The following is a 24,210-nucleotide window of genomic DNA, read 5'->3' on the forward strand; positions in this document are numbered from 1 at the left end:
GACGGCGCCTCCCGCCCCTGCGCCCCCGCCCCCCGCGCTGCAGCCGACAGTGGGCCGCCTCCGCCGGGGAGGCGCCGAGCCTGCGCTGCTCCCGGCCGCTGCCGGCGCGTCCTTCCCGCCCTCGGGGGCCCTGCGTCCGTTTGGGAGCTCCTGGGCGTCCCCCTGCACCCCCTCCCACCTCCCTGCAAGGGGCGCCCGGCCGCGCGCGCACCTGCTGCCTGCCTGCCTGCCTGCCTGCGGCTGTCTGGGCTTCCTGGTGCTTCCAAGGGCACAGCGCGCATCGCATCGTGGCAGGGGCTGGGGTCTCTGGGGCCCTGTCTCCACCCCTTGTCCAGCGGCAGAGGCGTACAGAGATGTCTCTGCCCAGGCCGTGCCCCTGCCCGGTGCCGGAGAGCACCTGTATATGCCTCCCGGTGTTTCGCAGTAGAGCCTGCCTCAGTGTCCCCCGCTGCCGAACAAGGCCTTACAGGTAAACCAGAACCTAGGTCTGTGTGCCCTGCTGGCTCCCGGCCTGCTGAAAGAGCCACCATCCTGTGCCAGAAAGTGTGAGGTGCACGCTGCAGTCTACACTGTCGGTGAGCATAACAGCAATTGCACAGGGAAGGAGCCTAGTGGATAGATTCCCGGCCTCAGGAGGCCCTTGGAAAACAGGGCTCCAATGTGCATCCAGCTTGCTAAGCCACGGAGAGCAGGTGTTTCCTGTCGCTGCTCTGGGCCTTGGTGTCCTCCGGGTCCTGTGGGCTCATCTCTCTTCTCCTGCGCCCCCACCCCCGGTGAAGCTGAGCCAGGCAGGCCCCCTGCAAAGACTGCGTGAGGGAAACAGGCCGGGATCTCTTCCCGCGGCAGGAGCTGGGTAAGGAAGAGCCGTTCATTCCCCCCGAGGCTGTCTCAGACAGCCTGGCACGCATCCAGGGGCAGAGCACGATGCCAGCCTGCACCCTGGGACTGGCTTCCCCGGCCGCCCCCGAGGAGCTTGTGTTCGGTGTAGTTATTAATAAACAGTCGCAGGGAGCCACCTGTGGCCTTGGATTGGGTACCTGGATAAGCCCGGTGAAGCTTGGTGGAAACCAAACACTCCTGCGTTGCGGGGAGGGGGTCCCCTAAGGTTTTGTCCTGTTCTCTGGCCCCCGAGGCTGCACACCACGGCTGGCTGGTTTGCAAACGGGCGTGCTGCAGCGAGAATCAGCTAAGCCTGAAGATGTGCATGTGGATAGAAACCGTGCAAATATAGTGAAAGGGAATAAAGGGGAAAGGAGAAAAAATGAGTGGGAAATATCAGAAAGGGAGACAGAACATGAGAGATTCCTAACTCTGGGAAATGAACTAGGGGTGGTGGAAGGGGAGGTGGGCGGAGGGTGGGGGTGACTGGGTGGCAGGCACTGAGGTGGGCACTTGACAGGATGAGCACTGGGTGTTATTCTATATGTTGGCAAATTAAACAACAATAAAAAATAAATTTATAAAAAAAATAAACACAGACACACAAAAAATAAAACTACAAAAAAGAAAAGAAAGAAAAGAAAAGAAAAGAAAAGAAAAGAAAAGAAAAGAAAAGAAAAAGAAACCACGCTCCCAGCTTGTGGGCCAGACCCTGCATCTATCTGGATCAGCCAACCGAGACCCCTGGTCATTTGGCCTAGGGCTCTTTTTTCTTTCTTTTCTGTTCCTCCACATGCATGAAGCCCACCCAGGATGGCCCAAGGGGGTAAAGTAGGAGAGGCTGCTGGGCAGGAGGCCACAGCCCGCCTTACCTAGAGACTCGTCACAGCGTTGTCTCTGTTCTCAAACCGAGTCCTCCACCCGCCTTCTGTGTTTGTCAACGACACCGCTGAGCCACCAGTCACATCAGTCACATCCCCTTTCTCTTCATCCTCTCTGTTCAGATCCTGGGGCCTCTACCTTTGCAAGTGTTTCGCCTTTCCATCGACACCCCCCCCCCCCCGCCCCGCCCCACCGAGCTCCAGCTTTTAGCACCTGTCACCGGAGCAATGCACTGCCCCCCCTCGCGGTGCCCCTGCCCCTGGTCTTGCCCACTTTGAGGAGGTGCGGCTCTAACGCATAAGCAAAGGCAACTACCTCTCTCTCCACATCTCCTCATGCCTCCTTCCAGCCTCATCTCCCTGGGCCCATCACAGATGCAGGTTCCCCCCACACTGACTGCTTGCTTGTTCTCCAACACACGCGGGTCCTGGGTTCCACTCTCAGGCCTTTGCGCACATCTGTCCCCCTGCCTCTACGCACTTTCCAACATCTGTCAAACTCCTGCTCATCCTCCATATCAGACCCCTCTTCTCCACAAAACTCGACTTATGCCCTTAGGGACCCATGAGAGTGAGCTCCACGAGGGCAGGGACCAGGTTCAGTGCAGACCCTCCACATGCCGAGTCCGTCCGGGAATCGGATCCCTCATCCATTCCCGTTGCTTCTGTCCCTCCTCTGCATCCCCACTGCTCCTGCCCGGGGGCTGGGACCTCACAGTGTCCCCTCTGGATGGCCATAGCAGCCTGCGTGATTTCTCTACCTTCCAGTCAATTGACCAGCATCGTCCTAAAAGACAGATCGGCATCGTTACTTCCCTCGAGATCCCGCCGTGGCTCCCCGCTGCCTTCCACACGGAGCGTGCCCCTGAGCCTGGAGTCCTGGCCTTCTCTGCCTCATCTTTGGCCCATCCCCTCGTCCTACCCCTGCGCTGGCCGTGCTCAACCGTGGGCAGCATTCCCGATGGGCTGCTCCCTCCGATCATCCCTGGAGGTCCGTCCTCCACTTGTCGGGCTGGCACAGACAAATGGCTTCTTCAAAACTCATCGTACACGTCCTTTCCCCCTTTTCTGAGCTCTTCAGATCTTCATTCACTTACTTGAAGATTCCAGTGGGCCAAAGGCTCCCCTCGGAGGAGGCCACTGCTGGGCTCTTGGATGTCGATGTCACCAGTGACCATTATTTCCACGAAACAACTGTATGTTCGGTCAGAAATCTGTGACATTCTCCACCTCCTTCCAAACCTGCCCGCAGCTGGAATCCACTGGTTGCGATGGGCCCTGAGCACTTTCTAAAACCCTGTGACTCTCTGGGGCCCTGTGACTCTCTGGGCCAAAAGTCGGCCCCTGCTTGTGAGAGGCTATGGCTACCTATAGCCTGGGAGGGCGAATGAAAGGCCCCTGGGAAACAAGACATCCATCGAGGATTTTCCTCTTTTATATATATATATTTTTTAAAGATTTTATTTATTTATTCATGAGAGACACAGAGAGAGAGGCAGAGACAGAGGCAGAGGGAGAAGCAGGCTCCATGCAGGGAGCCTGATGTGGGACTCGATCCCGGGTCTCCAGGATCACACCCTGGGCCAAAGGCAGGCGCCAAACCATTGAGCCACCCAGGCGTCCCCTGAGGATTTTCCTCTTAAGAAGCCCTCCTTCCTGCTAGCATCCCACTCGGAGCATACTGTGCATCCTGGAAGATGTCACTCTGTGCTATTGTCGTACGATATTTCCCTGTGTATTTGTCAGCTCTTGTCTCTCCCATTTGGCGTACAAACTCCAGGAGAGCAGAGTCTGCGTCTGGCTTGCTCACCACTCTGTGGTCTGTGGTCTGTACCTGGCAGGGTGTTGGGTGCAGGGTGCAGACCTTGGAGCTCAACCCTTTCCACCTGCCGGTAAGCTCCAGAGGGCACTGCCTCTGTCCACTGTTTTGTCTTCATCCCATAGGTTCTTAGCACTCAGAGGAGCTGGCTCTGGGGTCTTTGGTTCTGGGAGCCAGGGAAGAGCCAAAAGGGGTTCTGGTGTGACCCTGGGGGTTTCCAGTAGTCACCTTTGCCTAGCCTGACAGTCAGTGTCCCCCCAGGGGCCTCCGACCGAAGGGCCACAGTAGCCAGTACCCCACAGTAGCCAGCAGTAAATGTGGGACAGGGACCTCCCCCCGGTCCACTGGGTGGTCATAGTTGCAGGCTGAAGCGTCATCAAGTCGGCTGAGCAGAACAGGACCCAGAGAAGCAGCACGCTCTCCCGCAGGTGTGCACACACAGACGGGAGGGCCCTCCCTGTGCTGTGGACCTCAGGGCTGGCTGCCGTTGCCACCACTTTCCAGCCCTGCTCGGATGTGTTCCCGCATCCAGGCCCCACCGTTGACATTTTGCATTCTGTGCCCATGGGGGAGGGGGTTTCCAGCAGCCTCTGGTTCTCCAGTGATGCTTCGTGGTCTTGTTTTGCTTCCCTTGGAGAAGACTAAGCCGGTTCTGGGTGAGGCCGGTTCACAGGGAGGAGAAGTTCATGGCCGTGAGGATAGGCAGTGCTGGGCATCACCCCACAGAGCCCCCACTGCCCTCTGCCCGGCGATGTCACAGCTGTCCTGTCCTCCGCCATGCCCACTCCATCCCTGCCTCAGGGCGCTCTCTGAAGGTGTTTTTAGGCTCCAGCAGATGGCTCGCCCCAGCAGGTGGCTCACCTTTGCAAGCACCTGCCAAAGGCTCAAATCCTATTATAGAAAAGAATATTCTCCCTTGGAGTTTGTCATCCTAGCCACTCATGGAGGGGTCCGTCAGTGTCCTGGGGCTGATGCAACAGGCAGGGCACTGTGACTCTCTCCCCCGACAATTCATTTGCAGAAATATTTTTTCTCTAAGTCAGGGTTTCTCAGTGTATTGACATTTGGGCTGGATCACTCTCTGTAGCGAGGCCTGTCCTGTGCCTTGTAGGATATTGGAAAGCACCCCTGGCCTCCACCCACTGGAAGCCAGAAGCACCCCGAATCCCTTATGTCAATCCAAAGTGTGCATGTGCCCAGACATTGCCAAATGTCCCGTCGGGGGCAAAATCACCCCCAGTTGAAACCACGGCTCTATGGGCAGCTCGGGGGCTCACTAAGGCGCCTATCGCGGGAGACGGTACAGAGCGGGACACACAGCGTGTGGGCGCCCTCTGCTCCGATGGCAATGCCAGGCGGGGAGCAGAATCCTGGCCAGCCCACTCCTCTCCCTGGGACTCAGGCATTGGTCCCTCTCTCTGTGTCTCATGTGGCACATCGGTGACTTGGGGATTGAAGATGGGTATCGCACTTCTGGGGCTATTGTGAAGATCACGCACTCGATCAATATGGCCCATAATGATTATTTTATCCAAGTCTAGCCATAAGGGCAACTTGATGTTTGTTTTTCCTTTGGTCACAAAGGGTGGCTGGCCCTGGGTCCCTCCCTATTTTTTAAAGGCCACTTTGGGTCAATGTTCGGACCATCCGACACCTACAGAATGAATGGCAGTTGGGGGACTTCTGGTGCAAGCCGGCTCTGGGGGGCCCCCTTGCCTCCGGTGTTTCTGGTAATGGTCCCTCAATGCCCTGCTGTGCCCGGTTCCTGGTGTCCCCATGGGCCCTGCGTGTGCCTGTCGTGCAGGGTGGAGACTGAGCTGTCTGGGCTCCTGTCCCCGCTCTGCCCTGTGCTTGCTTTGTGACCCCGGGCGAGTCCTCATACTTCTCCCGGGATCTGAATGTTCCTCTGCAGAGTAAGGATAATTGGAATACCAACCTTCCGGGGATTTTTGTAAAAAGAATTAGATGAGATAACACGCAAAGCTCTCAGCACAGGATGCACCATTATTATTAATTTAATTTTGTAAGAATTAAGATAGTAGACAGCTTGCAGGCATCCAAGAATAATCCAACTTGTTGGCGCATCTCCTCTCAGAGGTAAACGTGCCCGGGAGGGGAGGGGTGGTGAGGGACATTTTAGAAGTGGACGGACTGTGTTTCCCAGTTATATGTGGGTGGGGGGTCAGGAAGGGAGAAGGAGAAGCCCCTCTCTCCCGCGCACGGGTCTTTCGGAGGCCCCACCACGGTTGAGGCTAGCCTGCCTGGAGGCTCTGCAAGCATTGAAGGAAAATGATTATCCAAAAGCCGTGGGGAGGCTGAACCCAAGGGAACACACAAGCCATGGGGAGGCTGAACCCAAGGGAACACACGGGGCCTGGCTTGAAGGCCCAGGGTGTGCTCGGCTGGCTGAGAGGAGCCGTCCCCAGCTCGGGCATGAGCCTTGCCTCCTCCCTTCGTCCAAGGGGTCCCTTGGGACTGGCTTCAGTGAGTCAATGGGGGCCAGCCCTTTGCGGGGTGTCGGGTCGGGTCAGGGTAGCCCTGCTACCCCAGCCCTCCCTCCGCTGACACTTTAAGGGAGGTGCTCAGGGCCCACGAGCAAAGCCAGTGCAGGGCCAGGAGGTGGGAGACGGAGGCGTGGAGCGAGTGGGGCCGCGGGCACGGCTGACCTGACCCTTCTAGGTCGGAGTCTCGACATGGGCAGCTTCTTCCTCCCCTTGGTCCTCTCCTTCCACCTCTTCGTCTGCCTTCAGATCCTGTTTCGGCAGAAACAGTGCAGAATCGGAGACTGTTACCCGCTCTGTGGGCCTGGGAGCTGCTCAGAGCCAGCGGGTGTGGACGGCAGCAACGGCCTAGGGCACCTGACAGACTCGGGTACAAGTCCTACTTTTGTCGCCTTGCTGCCTGGGTGACCTCGGGCTAGCTCCTCCTGAGTCTCCTTGGCCCCCTCCCCTGTAAAGTGGACGTGATTCCTCGCAGGCTGTGACCCGGACTAGAAATAATGGGTATAAGGACCCAGCCCCACTTTCTCAGCCAGAAAGTGCTCCCCTAGTCCTAGCGGTGAGGGGGACACGGATGGATGAGCTCAGCACGAATCGCACCCGGACACCAGGCGGGGTCGGCGGCCCGGCCACCACACCTCCACCTTCCCAGGCCCTCCTGCCTGGGCCTCGGGCTCACTGGGCCCCGGGGCCTCCATCTGGCGGCCACATGCGTGTCCCCGGGACTGGCCCGGAGAGGGAAGGAGGGCCATGGGAAGTGTGGAGCCCACCTGGAGACTTAGGATTTCTCAGGAGGAAGGGAATAATGCCTCCCATTTTCCGGGTGGACAAGTTAAGGTCCACCTGCTGAGGCCACTTGCCCGAGGTGATCCAGGAGGTCAGCGAGCCCAGCTGGGGGCACCCAGGCCAGGGGCTCCTCCCCCGCTCCCAGTGTCCTCGCCCCTCCCCCATGCCCCACCTCTCCTCCCCACTGCTCCCCCCTGTGTCCCTGTCCCTCCTCCCCATCCCTCCTCCCTGCCCCGCTCGGGACCTACAGGCTTTGACTTCTTCATGGCTTCCACCTCCTTCTTCTTCAGCTCCGTGAAGATGATGTCGAAGAACTCCTCCTCGGCCTTGGTGACTAGCTCCTCCAGGGTGAGGATGGGCTCCTCCTCCCTCTGGTCGTCCTCCTTGCCCTCCACCTTGCCTTTCTCCTTCAGCCGCATCTCCCGGTGCCTGGCCTCCAGAATCTTCTCCCGCCGGGTCTCCCGCTCAAATATCTGGGGGACACGGTGACAGGGGGCCTCGTGAGAAGAAGGCGGTGGCCGGCTCCCAGCTTGGGACTCCGCTCAGCCCCGAAGGCAAGAAAGGAGGGACACTGAGGTGGCGAGGCAGGAGCGGAGCCGCTGAGTTGCGCAGTTCCGAGGGGTTCCCAGAACACAGCTGGTGGCTGTGCATGGGGGGCCCTAGACCCCGGGGACACCTGCTCCTGCTGGGGGCCGGGCCCACAGTCCCAGCAGAGCCAGGGTGTTGGCTTTCAGCTCCACAGTATGTGTGCACAGTGCTGGGGAGGCCCCACCGCAGGGGGGCCCCCAGAGGTGGGGTGGGGGGGTGGTACCCAATCTCAGCCTCCCAGCCCTCTTCCCCAGGGTCCCCGCCTTCCCTCTGTTTTCTCTAACAGCATCTCTGAGCCTTTGACAGGTTCTATTGCAAAGAAATGTCATCTGTGAAGCTAGACGCACTGTCCTATCAAACCACTTGGACAGTGACCAGCTGGGAGGGGAGAGGTGACTGGCCCAGGGTGGCTCTGCTACTATGTAGGCTACCGCGTGGGCTACTGGGTGGGCAAGCCAGGGCTGGTTCAGACACTCCTGACCCCACCTCCATGCTCATTTAGGACACCTCGCGGCCTCCCCAGAGGTCCCCGCATTTCCCAAGCGGTGAGAGGGGAGCCCGACAGTTTTCTCTGGCTAGCCTCCTCTGCTCCGGGGGCCAGGTCAGCCCGGGGCACGTACAGAGGAAGCTGTGTTCTTCTCGTTCCTCTGGAGTGTGCACAGCCCATTGGAGACTTCCAGCAGCGTGGTAGTGCCCAGCTGGGAACCGCAGGCGATGAAACACCCGTTGTCCTGCACCCGGAGGCAGAAGAGGGCCTCGTCACACACCTGTTGGAGGGGCCAGACAGACCTGGTTGAGGAGGAGAGACTTAGCTGATGATCTGGCCCCGGGAAGGGGCGCACTTAGCCAAGCTCTGTGTTCAAACACCCTCAGGGACTCCTCTGACTCATAAAATGAAGCTCAGGCTCTGAGAATGGCTGTCAAGACACTTTGCCCCCTGCCCTCCTCCACTCCACCCCTCAGTCCCCAGCCCCATGTCCATCCTGCAGTTTCCCAAACCCGACACCCTTCCATGGTGCAAGGCAGCAGGGCTCAGCTCTAGCTCTGCAAACGTGACATTAGCTGAGGACAGAAGGGTCAGCTGCCAGGAGCCCATCCCAGGGCTGCTGAAGGGATAGGTCAGGCTTTCTGCTTCTCTTTTCTTTTTAAGTTTCTCCCAAGTGATTTTGCTGAGCCTCTAGGGCTTGAGGGCCTGGCTGTATGGGGAGTGGGGTATACATGACCTTCAGACTGAGGGCAGGTTCACATTGCTTGAACACAAAGTCCCAGATGTCCAGGGTCCCATCCATCTTGGTGGTGAAGAAAACTGCCGGCCTCACTGGGCTCCAGGCACCATCGGTGAGGTAAGCCATGTGGTACCTGTGGGGATCCTGGGGTCATCCCGCTGTGACTGGGAGGGACAGAGGGGCCACTAAGCCATGGCTCTACTCATCCATGCCCCCTGGACTCTAGGGTCTCATTGCTGGGTAGGAAGTTCTTTCTTGTGTCTAACTTCTAATTATGCCAACCTCACTCACCAGCAGTTCACAGTGGGCATTTTAAAGGTTCTGGTGCTGAGGCACCTGGGTAGTGCAGTCAGTTAAGCATCTGACTCTTGATTTTGGTTCAGGTCATGATCCCAGAGTCCTGGGATCGAGCCTTGAATTGGCCTCTGTTTGGCAGGGAGCCTGCTCCTCCCTCTTCCTTTGCCCCTCTCCCAGCTTGTGCTCTCTCTCTCTCTCTCTTTCAAATCAATAAATCAATCTTAAAAAAACACAAAAAAACAAAACAAAAAAAGTCTCTCGTCCTGCCCAGGGGCTAGCCACTGGTGTTTCTCCACAGCTAACTCCAGGGAACAGGCTCATGTTGCTGGATCTGGGCCCAGTCTTTCAGCCGTGGGACTCACTGAAAGGAATCAGAGGAAGAGTGTGCCCAGAAAAGTTCCCAATATTGACATTAGAAGAGTGCTATATTTCCTACTTGGTAGGATCTAGATTTTTTGATGATTTCTGTGGTGGGGAATGCAATCAGATCCCTATCTTACACCATATATAAAATATCAACTCAAAATGAGTTAAAGATTTAAACCTAAGACCTGCAACCATAAACCTCCTAGAAGAAAACATAGGGAAAAGCTTCTTGACATTGGCTTTGGCAACCATTTTCTGGATATAACGCCAGGAGCACAAGCAATAAAGGCAAAAATAAACAAGTGGGGTACGAAAAATGAAAAAGCAACCTATGGAATGGGAGAAAATATTTGCAAGTCTTATATGTGAGAAAGGGTTACTATTCAAAATGTATAAGGAACTTCTACCAAAAAACTCAATAGTGAAAAAGCAAATAACCTGATCAAAAAATGGGCGATGGACTTGAACAGGTATTTCTCCAAAGAAGACATATAGATGACCAATAGGTTCATGAAAAGGTGCTCACCATCACTCATCATCAGACAAATGCAAATCAAAACCACAAAGAGATTAAAGAGAAGAAAAACAAAAGCACACACACGGAGATAGCTCCTCACACCTCTTAGAATGGCCATGATCAAAAAAGACAAGAAACAGTGTTCCTGAGGATGTGGAGGAAAGAGAATCCTCGTCGTGCAGGGTTGGTGAGAATGCAAACTGGTGCAGCCACTGTGGAAAACAGTGTGGAGGTGCCTGAAAATACAAAACATAGAACTACCCTACGATCCAGCAATCTCACTTCTGGGTATTCATCCAAAGAAACTAAAAAAAAAAAAAAACAAAAAAACAAAAAAAAAAAACAGAAATTGGATAAATTTCTTTGATATTTATCCAAAGAAATTGGATAAAAATCAGAATCTCAAAGAAATTAAAATCAGAATCTCAATGCCTGCACTCTCAGGTTCATTGCATCATTATTCACAACAGCCAAGAAATGGAAACAACAACCCAAATGACTATCAGCAGGTGAATGAATAAAGGAAATGTAGTCTGGAAATTCAATGGGATATTATTCAGCCTTAAAAAAAGGAGACCTTGGGCAGCCCGGGTCTCAGAGGTTTAGCGCCGCCTTCGGCCCAGGGCGTGATCCTGGAGACCCGGGATCGAGTCCCACATTGGGCTCCCTGCATGGAGTCTTCTTCTCCCTCTGCCTATGTCTCTGCCTCTCTCTCTCTCTCTCTCTCTGTGTGTCTCTCATGAATAAATAAATAAAAATCTTAAAAAAAGAAAAAGGAGATCTTGCTATTGGCAGCAACGTGGATGGACCTGGAGGACGTTGTGCTAAGTGAAATGAGCCAGACCCAGAAAGACAGATATGACATGATCTCACTTATATGTGGAGTCTTAAAAAGTCAAACTCACAGCAGCAGAGAGTAGAGCGCTGGTTGCCAGGGGTGGGGGCGGGAGGGGAAAATAGGAAGGTGATGGTCGAAGGGTCCAAACTTTCATTTATGCAAGATAAATAAGTTCTGGAGACCTAGTGTGATCTGGTAGCGCCTCTAGCTAATGACGCTGTACCAAATAGTAAAATTTGTTAACAGGTTAGGTTTCCTGCTGCGTGTTCTTACCCCCTCCCTCCCTCCCAAGAATACTTATAATAAAGGGGGTAGGAGAGAGGTGATAGGTATGTTTATGGCTTTGATGGTGGTGATGGTTTCACAGGTGCAACTTATCCCCACACTCAGAGAGCTGTGGGCACTAAGGATGTGCAGCCTTTTCCATGTCAGTGACACCTCAGTAAAATGGGTGAACATCTGTATCTGCACATGAAATGAAAGAGTCTATATGTGAGATGAGTTGAGTCTATAGCTATGTATGAGATGGAGAGTCAGAACCTGGGCAGGTGGTGTGGTGCCCTCCAACTCACTATGGGACCGGGAACAGAGTGCTACCTCTGGACCTCTCCCTCCACCCTGTAGAATGTGGAGATTGGACTGGATTTCTGCTCCAAAAGCAAAGACAGGCTGAATCCTAAAGCCCCCCGGGAAATCCTTAGCATGCCTATTCCTGGGTCAAATGCAAGATCTAATACAGCAGCCCTGGAATCTGGACTTAAAAAAAGGGGACACCTGGGTGCCTCAGCGGTTGAGTGTCTGCCTTCAGCCCAGGGCGTGATCCTGGGATCCAGGGATCGAGTCCCACATCGGGCTCCCTGCATGGAGCCTGCTTCTCCCTCTGCCTGTGTCTCTGCCTCTCTCTCTGTCTGCCTCTTGTGAATAAATAAAATCTTAAAAAAAAAAAAAAACTTCCTTAAAAAAAAAAATCCTTCCCAGGAGATCCTGATGCAACCAGATCTGGGAACCTTTGGATAAGAAGATGCCCATTCAGGTCCACAGCAGCACCAGCACTGCAGGAGTCTGTGCGTCAGCTGGAAAGGAACCCCAGATTCACACAAATGAAGGCTGAGAGGGCGCCTGTCCCTCCACCTCATGCCTCTGCTCTGGTCTCTTGGTTCTGCGTCATTGCAGCATCTCTGGGGATGTGGCTCTCCCCGGCTCACCCAGGGGCAGTGGGGCCACCCTGAGGATCCGTCTCACGGCACCCCCCTTGGCCTCTCCTCTGAGCAGACTCGGGGAGCCCTCAGGCTCCTCTGATCCTCCTACAGAGCTCACCGCTCTGTCCCTCTCTGCTCCTACATGCCCACCGTCACGGGAGAGGACACCCACCGAGCTGTCCTGATGAGGTGCCCAGATTCTTAATCCAAGCTTCCTGGGTTCAGACCCCACCTCAGCTCCTTACCAGCTGAGGGACCAGGAGCAAGTGGCCTTGCTTCCTCTTGGTTCTGTCCCCTGACGCAGACAAGAGGAGCATGAAAATTACCCCAAGGCTGTAATTATTGCCAGCCCAGGCTGTTTGAGGCACACTCCTTCAGGAAGTGGCTGCATTAGGCCACTCCTAGCACAAGCTCAGGCGTGTGTGGAGGGGTGTTCTCTCCATTTTGCACATAGAGGCTCAGGGCATTCCGGGGCCCTCTCTGTCCCTCTCCCCCTCCCTCTTACTTGGTCCACATGATGGATGACTCCCGGCTGTCCTCTGACCAGATGCGGGCGGTCCAGTCACCGACTGTCAGGAAGTTCTTTGGGTAGAATGGATTTCTCTGGAGGGCATAAATGGGGCCATGGTGGCCTGAGAAGGTGCACACAATCTTCTCGGCTGACGTCTTGGCCTTGCGGTTGCAGGAGATGACAATGCCTTGCTCGGTGCCCACCATGAACTTGGTTGGCTGTGGAGGGGGTGACACAGGAGTGGAAGGCACCATGAATCATCATCTCTGGGCTTCATTGTCCTGGCGAGCGGCCTGCTGGGGTTGGGGTGTTGGGATCCAGAGGTACTGGGAGGGCTTTTGGTGAAGGCCTCCGCTCATGCTGTTCTCCAGCTTCTCCTGAGGAGCTGGCCCCACCTGTTCCCCGATCAGATCCCACCCTCCACTAGCACCTGCTCTAGGGCCCCATTTTTTTTCTCAAGATTTTATTTCTTTATTCATGAGAAACACACAGAGAGAAGCAGAGACACGAGCAGAAGGAGGAGCAGGCTCCCTGCGGGGAGCCCAATGTGGGACTTGATCCCAGGACCCCCGGATCATGCCCTGAGTCGAAGGCAGATGCTCAACTGCTGAGCCACCCGGTGCCCCAAGGGCCCTATCTTAAGGGAGCCCTCTCGACTCTTCTAGGCCCTGGAGAGACTCATCAGCAGCAACATGAGGAACACCTCTGCATGTAGCATCATTGTGTCCACTAGGCCTTTTGTCATAAAGATCCTGAATGTCTGTTCACAGATAAGTGAATGACTGAAAGAATAAATAGTGTAAAACATGAGGCTGGAAGGGCCCTTGGCCAGCCCCCAGCTACTCCCTGCAGACCTGGGCTACACTGCATCCCCATGGCCATAGCACCGTTACTCACAGCAGCAAACACAGAAAAGCAACCCAGGTGTCCCAACCCAAGTGACGTGGATGGCTGCACAAAATGTGGTCTGTACCTACAGTGGAACACCACTCGGCTTTAAAAAGGAAGGAAATTCGTGGCTTTAAAAAGGAAGAACAGGGATGCCTGGTGGCTCAGCGGTTTAGCCCTGCCTTCAGCCCAGGGCGTGATCCTGAAGACCCAGGATGGAGTCCCACATCGGGCTCCCTGCATGGAGCCTGCTTCTCCCTCTTCCTGTCTCTCTCTCTCTCTCTCTTTCTGTGTCTCTCATGAATAAAATAATATCTTTAAGGAAAAAAAGAAAAAGGAAGAACAGGAGCACCTGGGAGCTCAGTCAGTCAAGCATCCAACGCTTGATTTTAGCTCAGGTCATGATCTCAGGGTCATGATATCCATCCAGCAAGGTGTTGGGCTTCGCACTTAGTGGGGGGTCTGCTTGAGATTCTCTCTCTCCCTTTCCCTCTGCCTCTCCCTCTGCTCACGTGTGCACTCTGTTTCTCTCAAATAAATAAATAACATATTTAAAAAAGGGGCACCTGGGTGACTCAGTTGGTTAAGCGTCCGCCTTCAGCTCATGTCATGATCCCAGCATCAGGCTCTCTGCTCAGTGGGGACTCTGCTCCTCTCTCTGCCTCTTCCCTCTGCTCATACTCACTCTTACTCTCTCTCTCTAATAAATAAAATCTTAAAAAAACAAACAAACAAACAACTGGACTACAGGCTGGAGGTCAAAGGAAAATGAGGAGATAGTTTGAAAGGCCCAGGAGAGTGAGTGATGAAGTACACGGTGCGGCTCCTATGAGCTCATAACAGGGAGAAGCACCCAGATCCGGGTGGCCCCTGTGCCGCCAGCCTCAGGCTTCTTGGCAGGGTCGGCATGGTGAGCCTGGGCCTTGACTCCGAGCCCTGGGTCTGAGCCCCGGGAGCACCGTGTTCTAGAGCGCATGACTTACCACACTAAGACTCATCCATTTATGGATGAGTGGTGTGTGATTACACAAGCTCGTCGTGCAAGACAGTCGTTAGTGTCTGGCCCACAGCCTGTGCTGTCACAGGCGTGGGAGAGCTGGGGCCTAGCGGGGGCATGGGCACCACATCCAGCATCTGCTCTAGACATCCCTGATTTCAGGACAGGATGCTTCTCTGCATCATTTCTCCCTTCACTATGACACCCAGGGGTGGGGGTCAGCTAAATTGTCTTCCACCCCACTTCACCCTCACTGGTTCCCCAGCCTCAGGTGAGGACTGTCAGGGCAGGGGTGAAGCCAGAGCACCTCTACCACCCAAGGACCTGGGAGTGATGTCACGTGACCTGAAAGTAAACAAGAGATAACCCCCAAGGGGGAGCCAGGCCTAGGCTTCAGCAAAACATAAACCAGGAATCAGCCCAAGACAAGACTCCTCTGGAAAAGTCAATTTCTTGCTTTGGAGAGAGTCTTCATTTGCTGCTTCTAGAAGCTTCTGTCTTTTGACACATTCACTTTACTGGTCAACTTTGATATTTCTTTATGGTTCCTCCTCCTTTTTGCTAAACGCCGTAACTGTGCCTGTGCTCTGTTTTCCAAGGAGCCTCCTCTGACCTCATTTCCCTCCCTAACGTCTCTTCTTTCCCCCCAGAAAGTGAAGTAACCCCCACGAGGCAGAAGCAGGGCCTGGCCGCTCCGTGTTGGTCTCCGGCAGGGCTCTTCCCCCAGAATGGGGCCTTTCTGGAATCCAGTCCTCAGTGAAAACCTGCCTTCCAAACCTGCCTTCCGCCCAGTGCAGCCACTAGCCAGGCGGTGACTTCATGCAAATGAGACTGATTGGCTTCTTTCCGCGAGGAGCTCTGCTGTCCCCTGCTGTCCCCTGCTGGAAAGTCCTTGGAATGACCATGCAGGTCCAGGATGACCGCACTGGGGCCGGCCCTCTGTGGAGCAGCTGCCCGGTGCACACAGTAGTCCCGGCCTGGCCTCGGCTCTAGCTGCCCCAGGGATGGAAAGTCCTGGAAGGGAGAGCTGGGGACACTCACCAAGGTAGACTCAAACTCCAGGGAGATGGCTCCCAAGGCGCTCTCCAACTGCTCCTTCCTGGTAATGTCCAGGATCACCACCTCGGTGGGTTCACTCATCTTTCGGATATCCCACCACATGACCTGATGGGAGGATGGGGCCACTGTGAGACCAGAGGTCCCTCCATTGCCCTGGCTTTTGCCTTTCCTACCTCCGTCACCTTCCTGGGGCCAGTCACTGGGGCCAAAGGGGTGGGTGTTAGAGGCGCCCCGCGACCTACAGGACAAATGCACTTTGAAGAACCACCACTCCGGCCCACGGTCTCCCCCTGGCTGATCATCAGGGTTATGGGCAAGCTTCATAAAACCCAGATGCTGGGGCCTCACTCCAGACCTACTGCATCAAAATGGCCAAATGTGGGCTCTGGAATCTGAATTCTTAGAGCATCCCCACAATATGGCAATACATAGCAATGTTGTAAACCCTGTATGCTTTTTTTTTTTTTTTTTTAAGATTTTGTTTATTTATTCATAAGAGTCACACAGAGAAAGAGAGAGAGACAGACACACAGGCAGAGGGAGAAGTAGGCTCCATGCAGGGGGCCCCATGCGGGACTTGATCCCAGCACTCCAGGATCACACCCTGAGCTGAAGGCAGATGCTCAACCGCTGAGCCACCCAGACGTCCCGGCCTGTATGCTTTGATCCAGAAATCCCACCACATGCTATCAGTGTGCCTTTGCATGTGTGCAAAAACCTATATACAAATATACTCTTTGCTATGTTATTCCTATGATGACAACATATTGAAATCCACTTAAATGAATTATAGTATACCCAATGCAGTTTTTTTTTTTCTTTTAAGTAGGCTCCATGCACAGTGTGGGCTCAAACTCACTACTCTAAGATCAAGACCTGAACTAAGGGCAGCCCTGGTGGCCTAGCGGTTTAGCACCACCTTCAGCCCGGGGTGTGGTCCTGGGGCCCCGGGATAGAGTCCCACGTCGGGCTCCCTGCATGGAGCCTGCTTCTTCCTCTGCCTGTGTCTCTGCCATTCTTTCTCTCTCTCTGTGTCCGTCATAAATAAATAAAAAATCTTAAATAAAAAATAGAAATAAAAAAATAAAAAAAGACCTGAACAAAGATCAAGAGTTGGACACTTAACCGAATGAGCCACCCAGGTGTCCCCCTAATGCAGTTCTTAACAGGCATGGGGCACTGTTTTATGAAATAGGACATTTTCAAGATATACTAAGTGAAAAATATCAAGTGCAGTTATTTGCCTATGTGTAAGGTGTGCAGAAAGAGAGTGAAGACAGATGTATTCACTCCTATATACAGAGACTATCTCTGAAGGCAGCTGTAAGAAACTGAGGCAGGTGGGCACCTGTGGGGAGGGGGTTGGGAGGCTTGTGGGCAGAGGAGGGAGGAAGGTGTTTTCCTGTCTGCCCTTTTGTACCTTTTGGATTTTGTTCTATGTGCACTTACTCCTCAAATATTTTTTAAAGATGTTATTTATTTATTTGACAGAGAGAGGGCTGCCTGGGTGGCTCAGCGCTTAAAGCATCTGCCTTCAGCTCAGGGCATGATCCTGGAATCCCGGGGTCGAGTCCCACATCGGGCTCCCTGCATGGAGCCTGCTTCTCCATCTGCCTCTCTCTCTCTCTCTCTCTCTGTGTCTCTCATGAATACGTAAGTAAATAAAATAAAAAAAAAAGAATGTTTATTTGACAGAGAGAGCAAGAGAGAACAAGCGGGGGCGGGGGGGCAGCGGGCAGCAGAGGGAGAGGGAGAAGCAGACTCCCGCTGAGCAGGATCCCAGATCATGACCGGAGCCAAAGGCAGATTTAGCTGACTGAACCACCCAGGCACCCCTACTACTCTTCAATTTTAAAATAAAATGCAAAAGGAAATATTTCCCCTGGGAATTCTGAAGGGGAACCAGGGAGGTATCACTGCTCCCCACATTCCCGCCCCCTACAGTGGCTGGCTAGGTACCTGCCCATCTGTGGATGCTGAGAAGCATTCAGTGCCGGTCTTCGACTGCAGCCAGATGCTGCCATACACAGGGTCTCGATGGCTGAACTCAATGGTGGACAGCTCCGCCACCAGGCTGCCCTTCCGGGTGTCCCAACAGGCTAGCAGGGGGGAGGAAATGAGAGGAAGGTGAACAGAAGTCCAGGCTCCCTTCCCTGGTGCAGGGAGCACAGCATGGAGGGATGCTGCTTCCCTTGGTTTGGCAGGTATGTGGTTTTTTAGAATCAGGACTCGATCCAAACCTGCCTGAGTTTCCTATCAACCCCCGAAGTTCTCACACAATCTCTATGCAAGCTTCACTCATTCCATTGAGCTCGTACCATGGTTGAGCGTCACACCAGGCCCTCGGGAAGCCTCTGGGAATAAGACTGTCCCCCTCTCCTTGAGAGGCAGGAGGAGGGATCGGCAAGTAGAGCTCGTGCTGGGATGGTCAGGGCAAGCACCCTGGAAGGAGTACGAAGGAGCACGGACCAAGGATAAGTCTAGGATAGGGGTGGGGGGGGGGCAGCCAGAGAGAAGAGTGTCTCCACCCCAGGGAAAGGCTCCTGAATAGAAGAACGTTGAGGCCAGTTTCTCCTTCCCTTTTGTCCTCTGCACCTTGGCTGCCTCTGGTGGGAGATGGGAATGCAGCTCACAGACCCTTTATTCAGATCCATTACTAAGACTTCACCTCTTCTGCTTTACCAAAAAAGCCTCGGAATGTATCCAGTTTCTGTCTTGGCAGATTTTGTTTTCATTTTGCCATGAGTGTGCAGCAAGGATCCACTCTGTTACACAGAGCTATTTCTAGGAAAGCCAGTTTTGTAAAACGGCAACAAAAAACGTGATCCATGTTTTGATTTATGGACTCAAAGTCCAAGGCATTGGCCCCTGGATCTGCCTGGCCCAGGAAGGGGTTTTCCCTAAGCAGAATACCACTTGGGGGTGGGCCCTCCTTCAGTCCCTCCCACAGGCAGCAGAGCCCCAGAGTCAGGGCCACTCTGAGCTGGCGTGAAAAGCCTTGAAAGGGGTTATGAATAATGAGCGAGGCAAGACTCGTGAATAAATCATGGCACAGTGGCTCCACTCATCTTCTAAAGCCCTGGCACCCAGGTAATTTGTCAGGGAGACTTTTGGAAGCCTATGTCTGTTCTTGGGGAGGAGGTGGCAGGTCTTAGAGAGAGGGTCAGAGGCCTCAGAAGAGTGTCTAAGAAGATTCTCTGCCATCCTGCTCTTACTCTGGGAGGGAGAGAAGGGAAGGCAGAGAATATGTGAAGGGAGAAGGGTAGAGGGCTATTTTCAGGTCCAAGGTCGAGTCAGGCCTGGGGTGTGGCCACGGAGGCTGAGTGTCTGCTGCTTGGGGGCCAGGCAGGACCCACATGGGCAGCTTCCTTCCAAGATCCCTATGCATCTAAAACCCAGTTTTCTAGGTGTTCTATCAACAAAACCAGTAGACTAAGGATCTCTGAAAATCTCCTCCATAAAAGCATAAAAGCAATGAGAAAACTGGCAACAATCACCAGTCAGCTTTTTCGGAACAAGGTAGCCAAAGTGTTACAGCCATCCAGAGAGTGTTCAGGAGAAAGCTGAATGCTAGTAAGGACAGTGAGTTTTGTGGCATTTTTAACTTTCCCTAGTTAAGACCCCACACTCAAAAAAAAAAAAAAAAAAAAAAAAAAAAAAAAAAAAAAAAAAAGACCCCACACTCTCCAAATCCCACGGTAGCCTTGAAAAAATAACATTCTGCCTTCCTGGTGAAAATCTGTAACCTGGCAGCCACAGGAGGGGAAAAGCAGCCAGAGCTCATTCAGAGTCTCCTGTCTCCAGTCTCCTATCTGACCTGTCTGGTGGTTCCCCTGAAAGTTGTATTCGACCTGCCTTGGAACTTGCCAAGTGAAAAAAAGTCTTATTATGGAGGCAACTGTTGGAAATAATGACAATTACAGGCAACTGATTAACTTCGCAGCTTCCTGAAGTAGTGGATAGCAGATAGGCAAACAGCAAACTAACCACTAAGCTTGAAAGGCAAGCCTGAAAAAAAAAAAAAAAGGCAAGCCTGGAGAACAAGATGTCTGTCAGGGTTTTGCAAAGCTCCAACACATTCCTAGAGATCTGGAAGGCCATATGCCCGGGTAGGGCTGTGTGTGTGCCCGGTTCTCTGCACACATTCAGGAAAGAACCGAGGAGGTCCTCAGCTCCTACTTCTGGTTGACCCTGAGGCTCTGTGCAGAGGCTCAGGAAGGGCTGGCAGTTGCCAGCTGCACACAAGCTCTTAGCAAAGAGACTAGTTGGCTGCAGGTGCTAAAGGAAATCTCTGCCCAGCCACTAAGCTAACCAAGCAGACTGTGGCGGCCACACACGATAGAGTACAGACGTCATAGAATTGGTTCAGAAAATTTACTGAAGAAATGAACAAGTACAACAAACTACAGCAATGAAAACAAACCCTGTTCAGGTATGAATGTCTGATTTCCAAAGTTCCCACTTTATATTAGGTAAAGAGGGCAATTTTCTTTTTCTTTTTTTTTTTAAAGATTTTATTTATTTATTCACGAGAGACACGCATAGAGAGGCAAAGACACAGGCAGAGGGAGAAGCAGGCTTCCTGCCAGGAGCCCGATGTGGGAACTTGATCCTGGAATTCTGGGATCACGCCTTGAGCCCGAGGCAGACGCTCAACCACTGAGCCACCCAGGCGTCCCCAAGAAGGCAATTTTCTTTTTTTTTTATTTTTATTTTTATTTATTTATGATAGTCACGCACACACACACAGAGAGAGAGAGAGAGAGAGAGAGAGGCAGAGACATAGGCCGAGGGAGAAGCAGGCTCCATGCACCGGGAGCCCGACGTGGGACTCGATCCCGGGTCTCCAGGATCGCGCCCTGGGCCAAAGGCAGGTGCTAAACCGCTGCGCCACCCAGGGATCCCAGAAGGCAATTTTCAACAACAACAACAAAAAGTTGCAAGTTATACCAAGAAACAAGAAAATATATAGGTAGGAAAAAAGGCAACAAATACAGACTGTCCCCAAGGAAGCCCAGGTGTTGGACTTACTGGACAAAAACTTCACATCATTAATTTTAAAGATGTTCAAAGAACTACAAGAAACAGTATCTATAGAAGTAAAGTATGAGAATGGCACGTTGCAAAATAAGAAATATCCATAAAGAAATAGGATTATTATTATTTTTAGAGAGACAAAGAGATGGTAAGCAGGGGAAGGGCTAAGGGGGAGGGAAAGAGAATCTCAAATAGAGTCCTCACTCAGCATGGAGTCAACACAGGGCTTGATCTCACCACCTTGAAACCATGACCCAAGCTGAAACCAAGAGTCAGATGCTTAACTGATGGAGCCACCCCGGCGCCCCAAGAGATAGGAATTCTTCTTAAAAGGAAGAACAAAATAGAAATTCTGAAGTTGGAAAATACATTCTCTGAAATGAAAATTCAGTAGAGGGGCTCAACAACAGACTCAAGCAGGCAGAAGACCGAGCTGGAGGTAGGTCATTTGAGATGATCCAGTCTGAGAAACACAAAGGAAGAGAAATGGAATTACCACAGCTGATTCAAGAAGAAAGAGAATGTGTGAAGCGATCTAGAACAGGTAAAGAAGGAGTTGTGCTAGTGGGGTGCCTGGGTGGCTTAGTTGGTTGAGCCTCTGACTCTTGATTTTGGCTCAGGTCATGATTTCAGCGTTGGGAGATCGAACCCCAGTGTTGGCTCTGTGCTCAGTGCAGTCTGCTTGAGATTCTCTCTTTCTCTCTCTCTTTCTCCCCCCTGTCCCCTCCCTCAGGCACAAGCTCTAAATAGATAAATAAATAATAAATAAATAGAATTTTACCAAAAAATGAAGGTGCATTAGCAGTTTTTAACTTCTGATAAAGAAGGACCAGATGTCTTCACTGGTGAATTCCACTGAATATTTATTCATTCATTTATTTATTCATGAGAGACACACAGAGAGAGAAGCAGAGACACAGACAGAGAGAGAAGCAGGCTCCCCGAAGGGAGCCTGATGCGAGACTTGATCCCAGGACCCTTGGATCATGACCGGAGCCAAAAGCAGATGCTCAACTACTGAGCCACCCAGGCTTCCCTTTACTGAACATTTAAAGGAGAATTAGTACCAAACTCTTCCAATAGTCAAAGAAGGAGGGAACGCATCCCCACTCATTGTGCGTGGCGGGAATCCATCACACCCATCCCCGTACAGGTGTCTCTGCCTGCCTCTCTCGAGATGGGGCTCCCCACGGGTCTCATTATCCCTTTGCCCCCTGCTACGCTAGCCCAGCTCCAGGCAGGTAGGCAGTAAATGCTCCTTGATTTTATACTTGACCTATCATTTTCTTAAAACTTTTGTTCTGAACTGGTTTTAGACTTACTTGAACTATTGCCACTAGAGACAACTAGAACTATTACAACTACTGCTGAGCTATGAGCAAAACACGACTCACCCGGAGGTCTGGAGTCCATCCCCTGTGGCAAGCTCCCACTTCCCTCTGTGCCCGAAGGGTGGCCCTGGGCAGGTATGTGGGCCCTGGTGGACAGCAGCAGGGGCTGGGCTGGCTCCCAGTGAAGCCCAGGGCCCCTCCTTACCGAGCTGCCCGTTGTAGCAGCCTCCCAAAAGCACGTGAGAATCTTTGGGGTTGTACTCCAAGGTGACAAGAGGAGAAGATGGCTTCAGGACAATTTCAGGCTTATTGGGATTTTCTATAAAACAAGCAAACAAACAAAATGGTCCCACCAGCTCTAGAAAGAAAAGGACACGGTCAAACAGCCCGATCCTTCTAGAGGTGGGAGTTGGGAAGCGGCGGATGGCGGGAAAGTGGAAGCCCCTCCTGTCTTTCTCCAGGCTGCAAGTTCTAGGCCCTGGTGGCCAGAATCTGGCACTCTTGACCGTAGGGACTCTTCTAGTAGTTTTATTTCTGGTAATCAGGAGTGCGTGTGCGTGTGTGCATGTGTGTGTTCATTCTGCAGGTTTGGTAGGAAACCAGGTATGACCACAAGTTTTTGTTTGTTTGTTTGTTTTTTAACACAAAGCCAACTCTCCTTGACTTCTCCAAACCAGTTTCTTGGTCTGTATAGTGGGGCTAATGGTGGGGTCCACCCCCAGGGTTGCTGTAAGCATCTGTTGGGCTGGTCCAGAGCGTCATGTGCTCCATTCTGAGTTTGGCACCCACGCCTACTAATAAGACCTAATGTTTCTTTTCAAAATGGTGACAGAGAAGGGACGGCTGACAGTGTGTAGCCCACCGTCGCTGGCTACCCACCAGGCACTTGCTCTCAGAGTCAGTGTTTCTGTCAATAAGGGTCTGTCCCTTAGAGACCTTATTAGCAGACCCTTATTAGTGGACACACTGCCCCTACTGGCCGTGGGTTAAGGACAAACGGCAGGAAAGGTGGGACAGAGGTGACTCTATCTGAATTGGGATTTGGGGGGGTCTGGTCTTGAATGCCCTGATCAAGGATCTGGAAATGAAGGGAGTTTCCTGCTTCTGACGTGGCTCTGGTTTGGCTGCTCCTGAACCTGGACAGCGAAGGGATGAGGGGCTTTCTGGGGTCCCTGGCCCCTCCCCGTGAGGGACCAGCCCTGTGAGAGTCCCCGGCCTGTAGCTTCTACCTCCCACTCTTGTGTTATGCTGGTCTCTGCCCTGCCCCCTCAGCTTTCCCAGCCACCTGAACCCCTTCGCTTCTCACCTAGGTCCCAGATGTACGATTCGTGGCTCATGCCTTCAGGTGCCCGTTGAAAATTCAAGCAAGAATATGCCACTGCCAACTTCCTGTTGCCATCCGGGTGCCAGGAGAGATGCGTGGCTGACCGCTTGATCTCCTGGGGATCCCTTTACCGGAGGGCAAGAGGGCAGAAGACTGGAGTGGAGTGAAAGGCTCCTCACACCTCTTATTTAATCAATTATTTCTTTTTGAAAGACTTTTTTTTTCTTTTTCTTTTTAGATTGAGAGACAGCAGGGGAGGGAGCAGAGGGAGAGGGAGAGAATCCCAGTGCAGAGTCCTACTCAGGGCTTGATGTCAGGACCCTGAGATCATGACTTGAGCTAAAATCAAGTTGGACATTCAACCGACAAAACCACCCAGGCACCCCATAGAAAATTTATTTTAAAAACAAAGTTTAGGGGGATCCCTGGGTGGCTCAGCAGTTTAGCGCCTGCCTTTGGCCCAGGACGCAATCCTGGAGACCCGGGATCGAGTCCCACGTTGGGCTCCCTGCATGGAGCCTGCTTCTCCCTCGGCCTATGTCTCTGCCTCTCTCTCTCTCTCTCTCTCTGTCTGTCTATCATAAATAAATAAATAAATCTTAAAAAAAAAAGTCTCTTTAAAAAAAAAAAAAAGAACAAAGTTTAGGGACTCCTTTAATCAAAAACCCACTCTCACCGGCCATAGATAAAAGGCATTGATAAACACTAAACCCATGGAAAAAAAAATTAAGTTCTAGTCCGATATTTTCATTTGCTTTAAGTTTTGGGTCTGAGGGCTGATTTCGCATTGCTATTGAAATAAAAGGGAAAGTGGAGAATCCAGAAATATTGCTCCTGGCTATTTACCCAAAAGAGCTGCAAACTTCTGTCCACACAAAATATTACATGTGAATGTTTCCAGCAGCTTTACTCATATTTGCCCAGACTTGGAACCAACCGAGACATCCTTCAGCAGGTGAGCGGATAAATAAGCTGGGGTCCATCCAGGCAAGGGAATATTATTCAGCATTAAAAAGAAATGAGCTATAAAGCCATGAAAATATATGGTGGAAATATAACACACATCACTAAGTGAGGGAAACCAGTCTGTAAAAGGCCATAAACTGTATGATTCCAACTATGTGACATTTGGGAAAAGGCAAAACCATGGAGACAGTAAAGAGATCAAG

General features: G+C 52.5%; 1 protein-coding gene across 2 annotated transcripts in view; it reads right to left on the reverse strand.

Moving 5' to 3' along the window:
• Positions 1-5,575: 5,575 nt before the first annotated feature.
• DNAI2 (dynein axonemal intermediate chain 2) overlaps positions 5,576-24,210 on the reverse strand; it is a 29,139-nt gene continuing 10,504 nt past the window's right edge. For both annotated transcript variants that reach the window (XM_038546706.1, XM_038546707.1), the window contains exons 5-13: positions 23,024-23,166; positions 21,923-22,036; positions 17,309-17,448; positions 15,332-15,454; positions 12,400-12,623; positions 8,675-8,810; positions 8,072-8,218; positions 7,112-7,336; positions 5,576-6,332 (exon numbers count right to left, since the gene is read on the reverse strand). In XM_038546706.1, the coding sequence (XP_038402634.1) occupies positions 6,255-6,332; positions 7,112-7,336; positions 8,072-8,218; positions 8,675-8,810; positions 12,400-12,623; positions 15,332-15,454; positions 17,309-17,448; positions 21,923-22,036; positions 23,024-23,166 (1,330 nt within the window). In that variant the 3' untranslated portion in view covers positions 5,576-6,254. The remainder of the gene's footprint in view (positions 6,333-7,111; positions 7,337-8,071; positions 8,219-8,674; positions 8,811-12,399; positions 12,624-15,331; positions 15,455-17,308; positions 17,449-21,922; positions 22,037-23,023; positions 23,167-24,210) is intronic.

Source organism: Canis lupus, chromosome 9, assembly GCF_011100685.1.
Source record: "Canis lupus familiaris isolate Mischka breed German Shepherd chromosome 9, alternate assembly UU_Cfam_GSD_1.0, whole genome shotgun sequence".
NCBI lineage: Eukaryota > Metazoa > Chordata > Mammalia > Carnivora > Canidae > Canis > Canis lupus.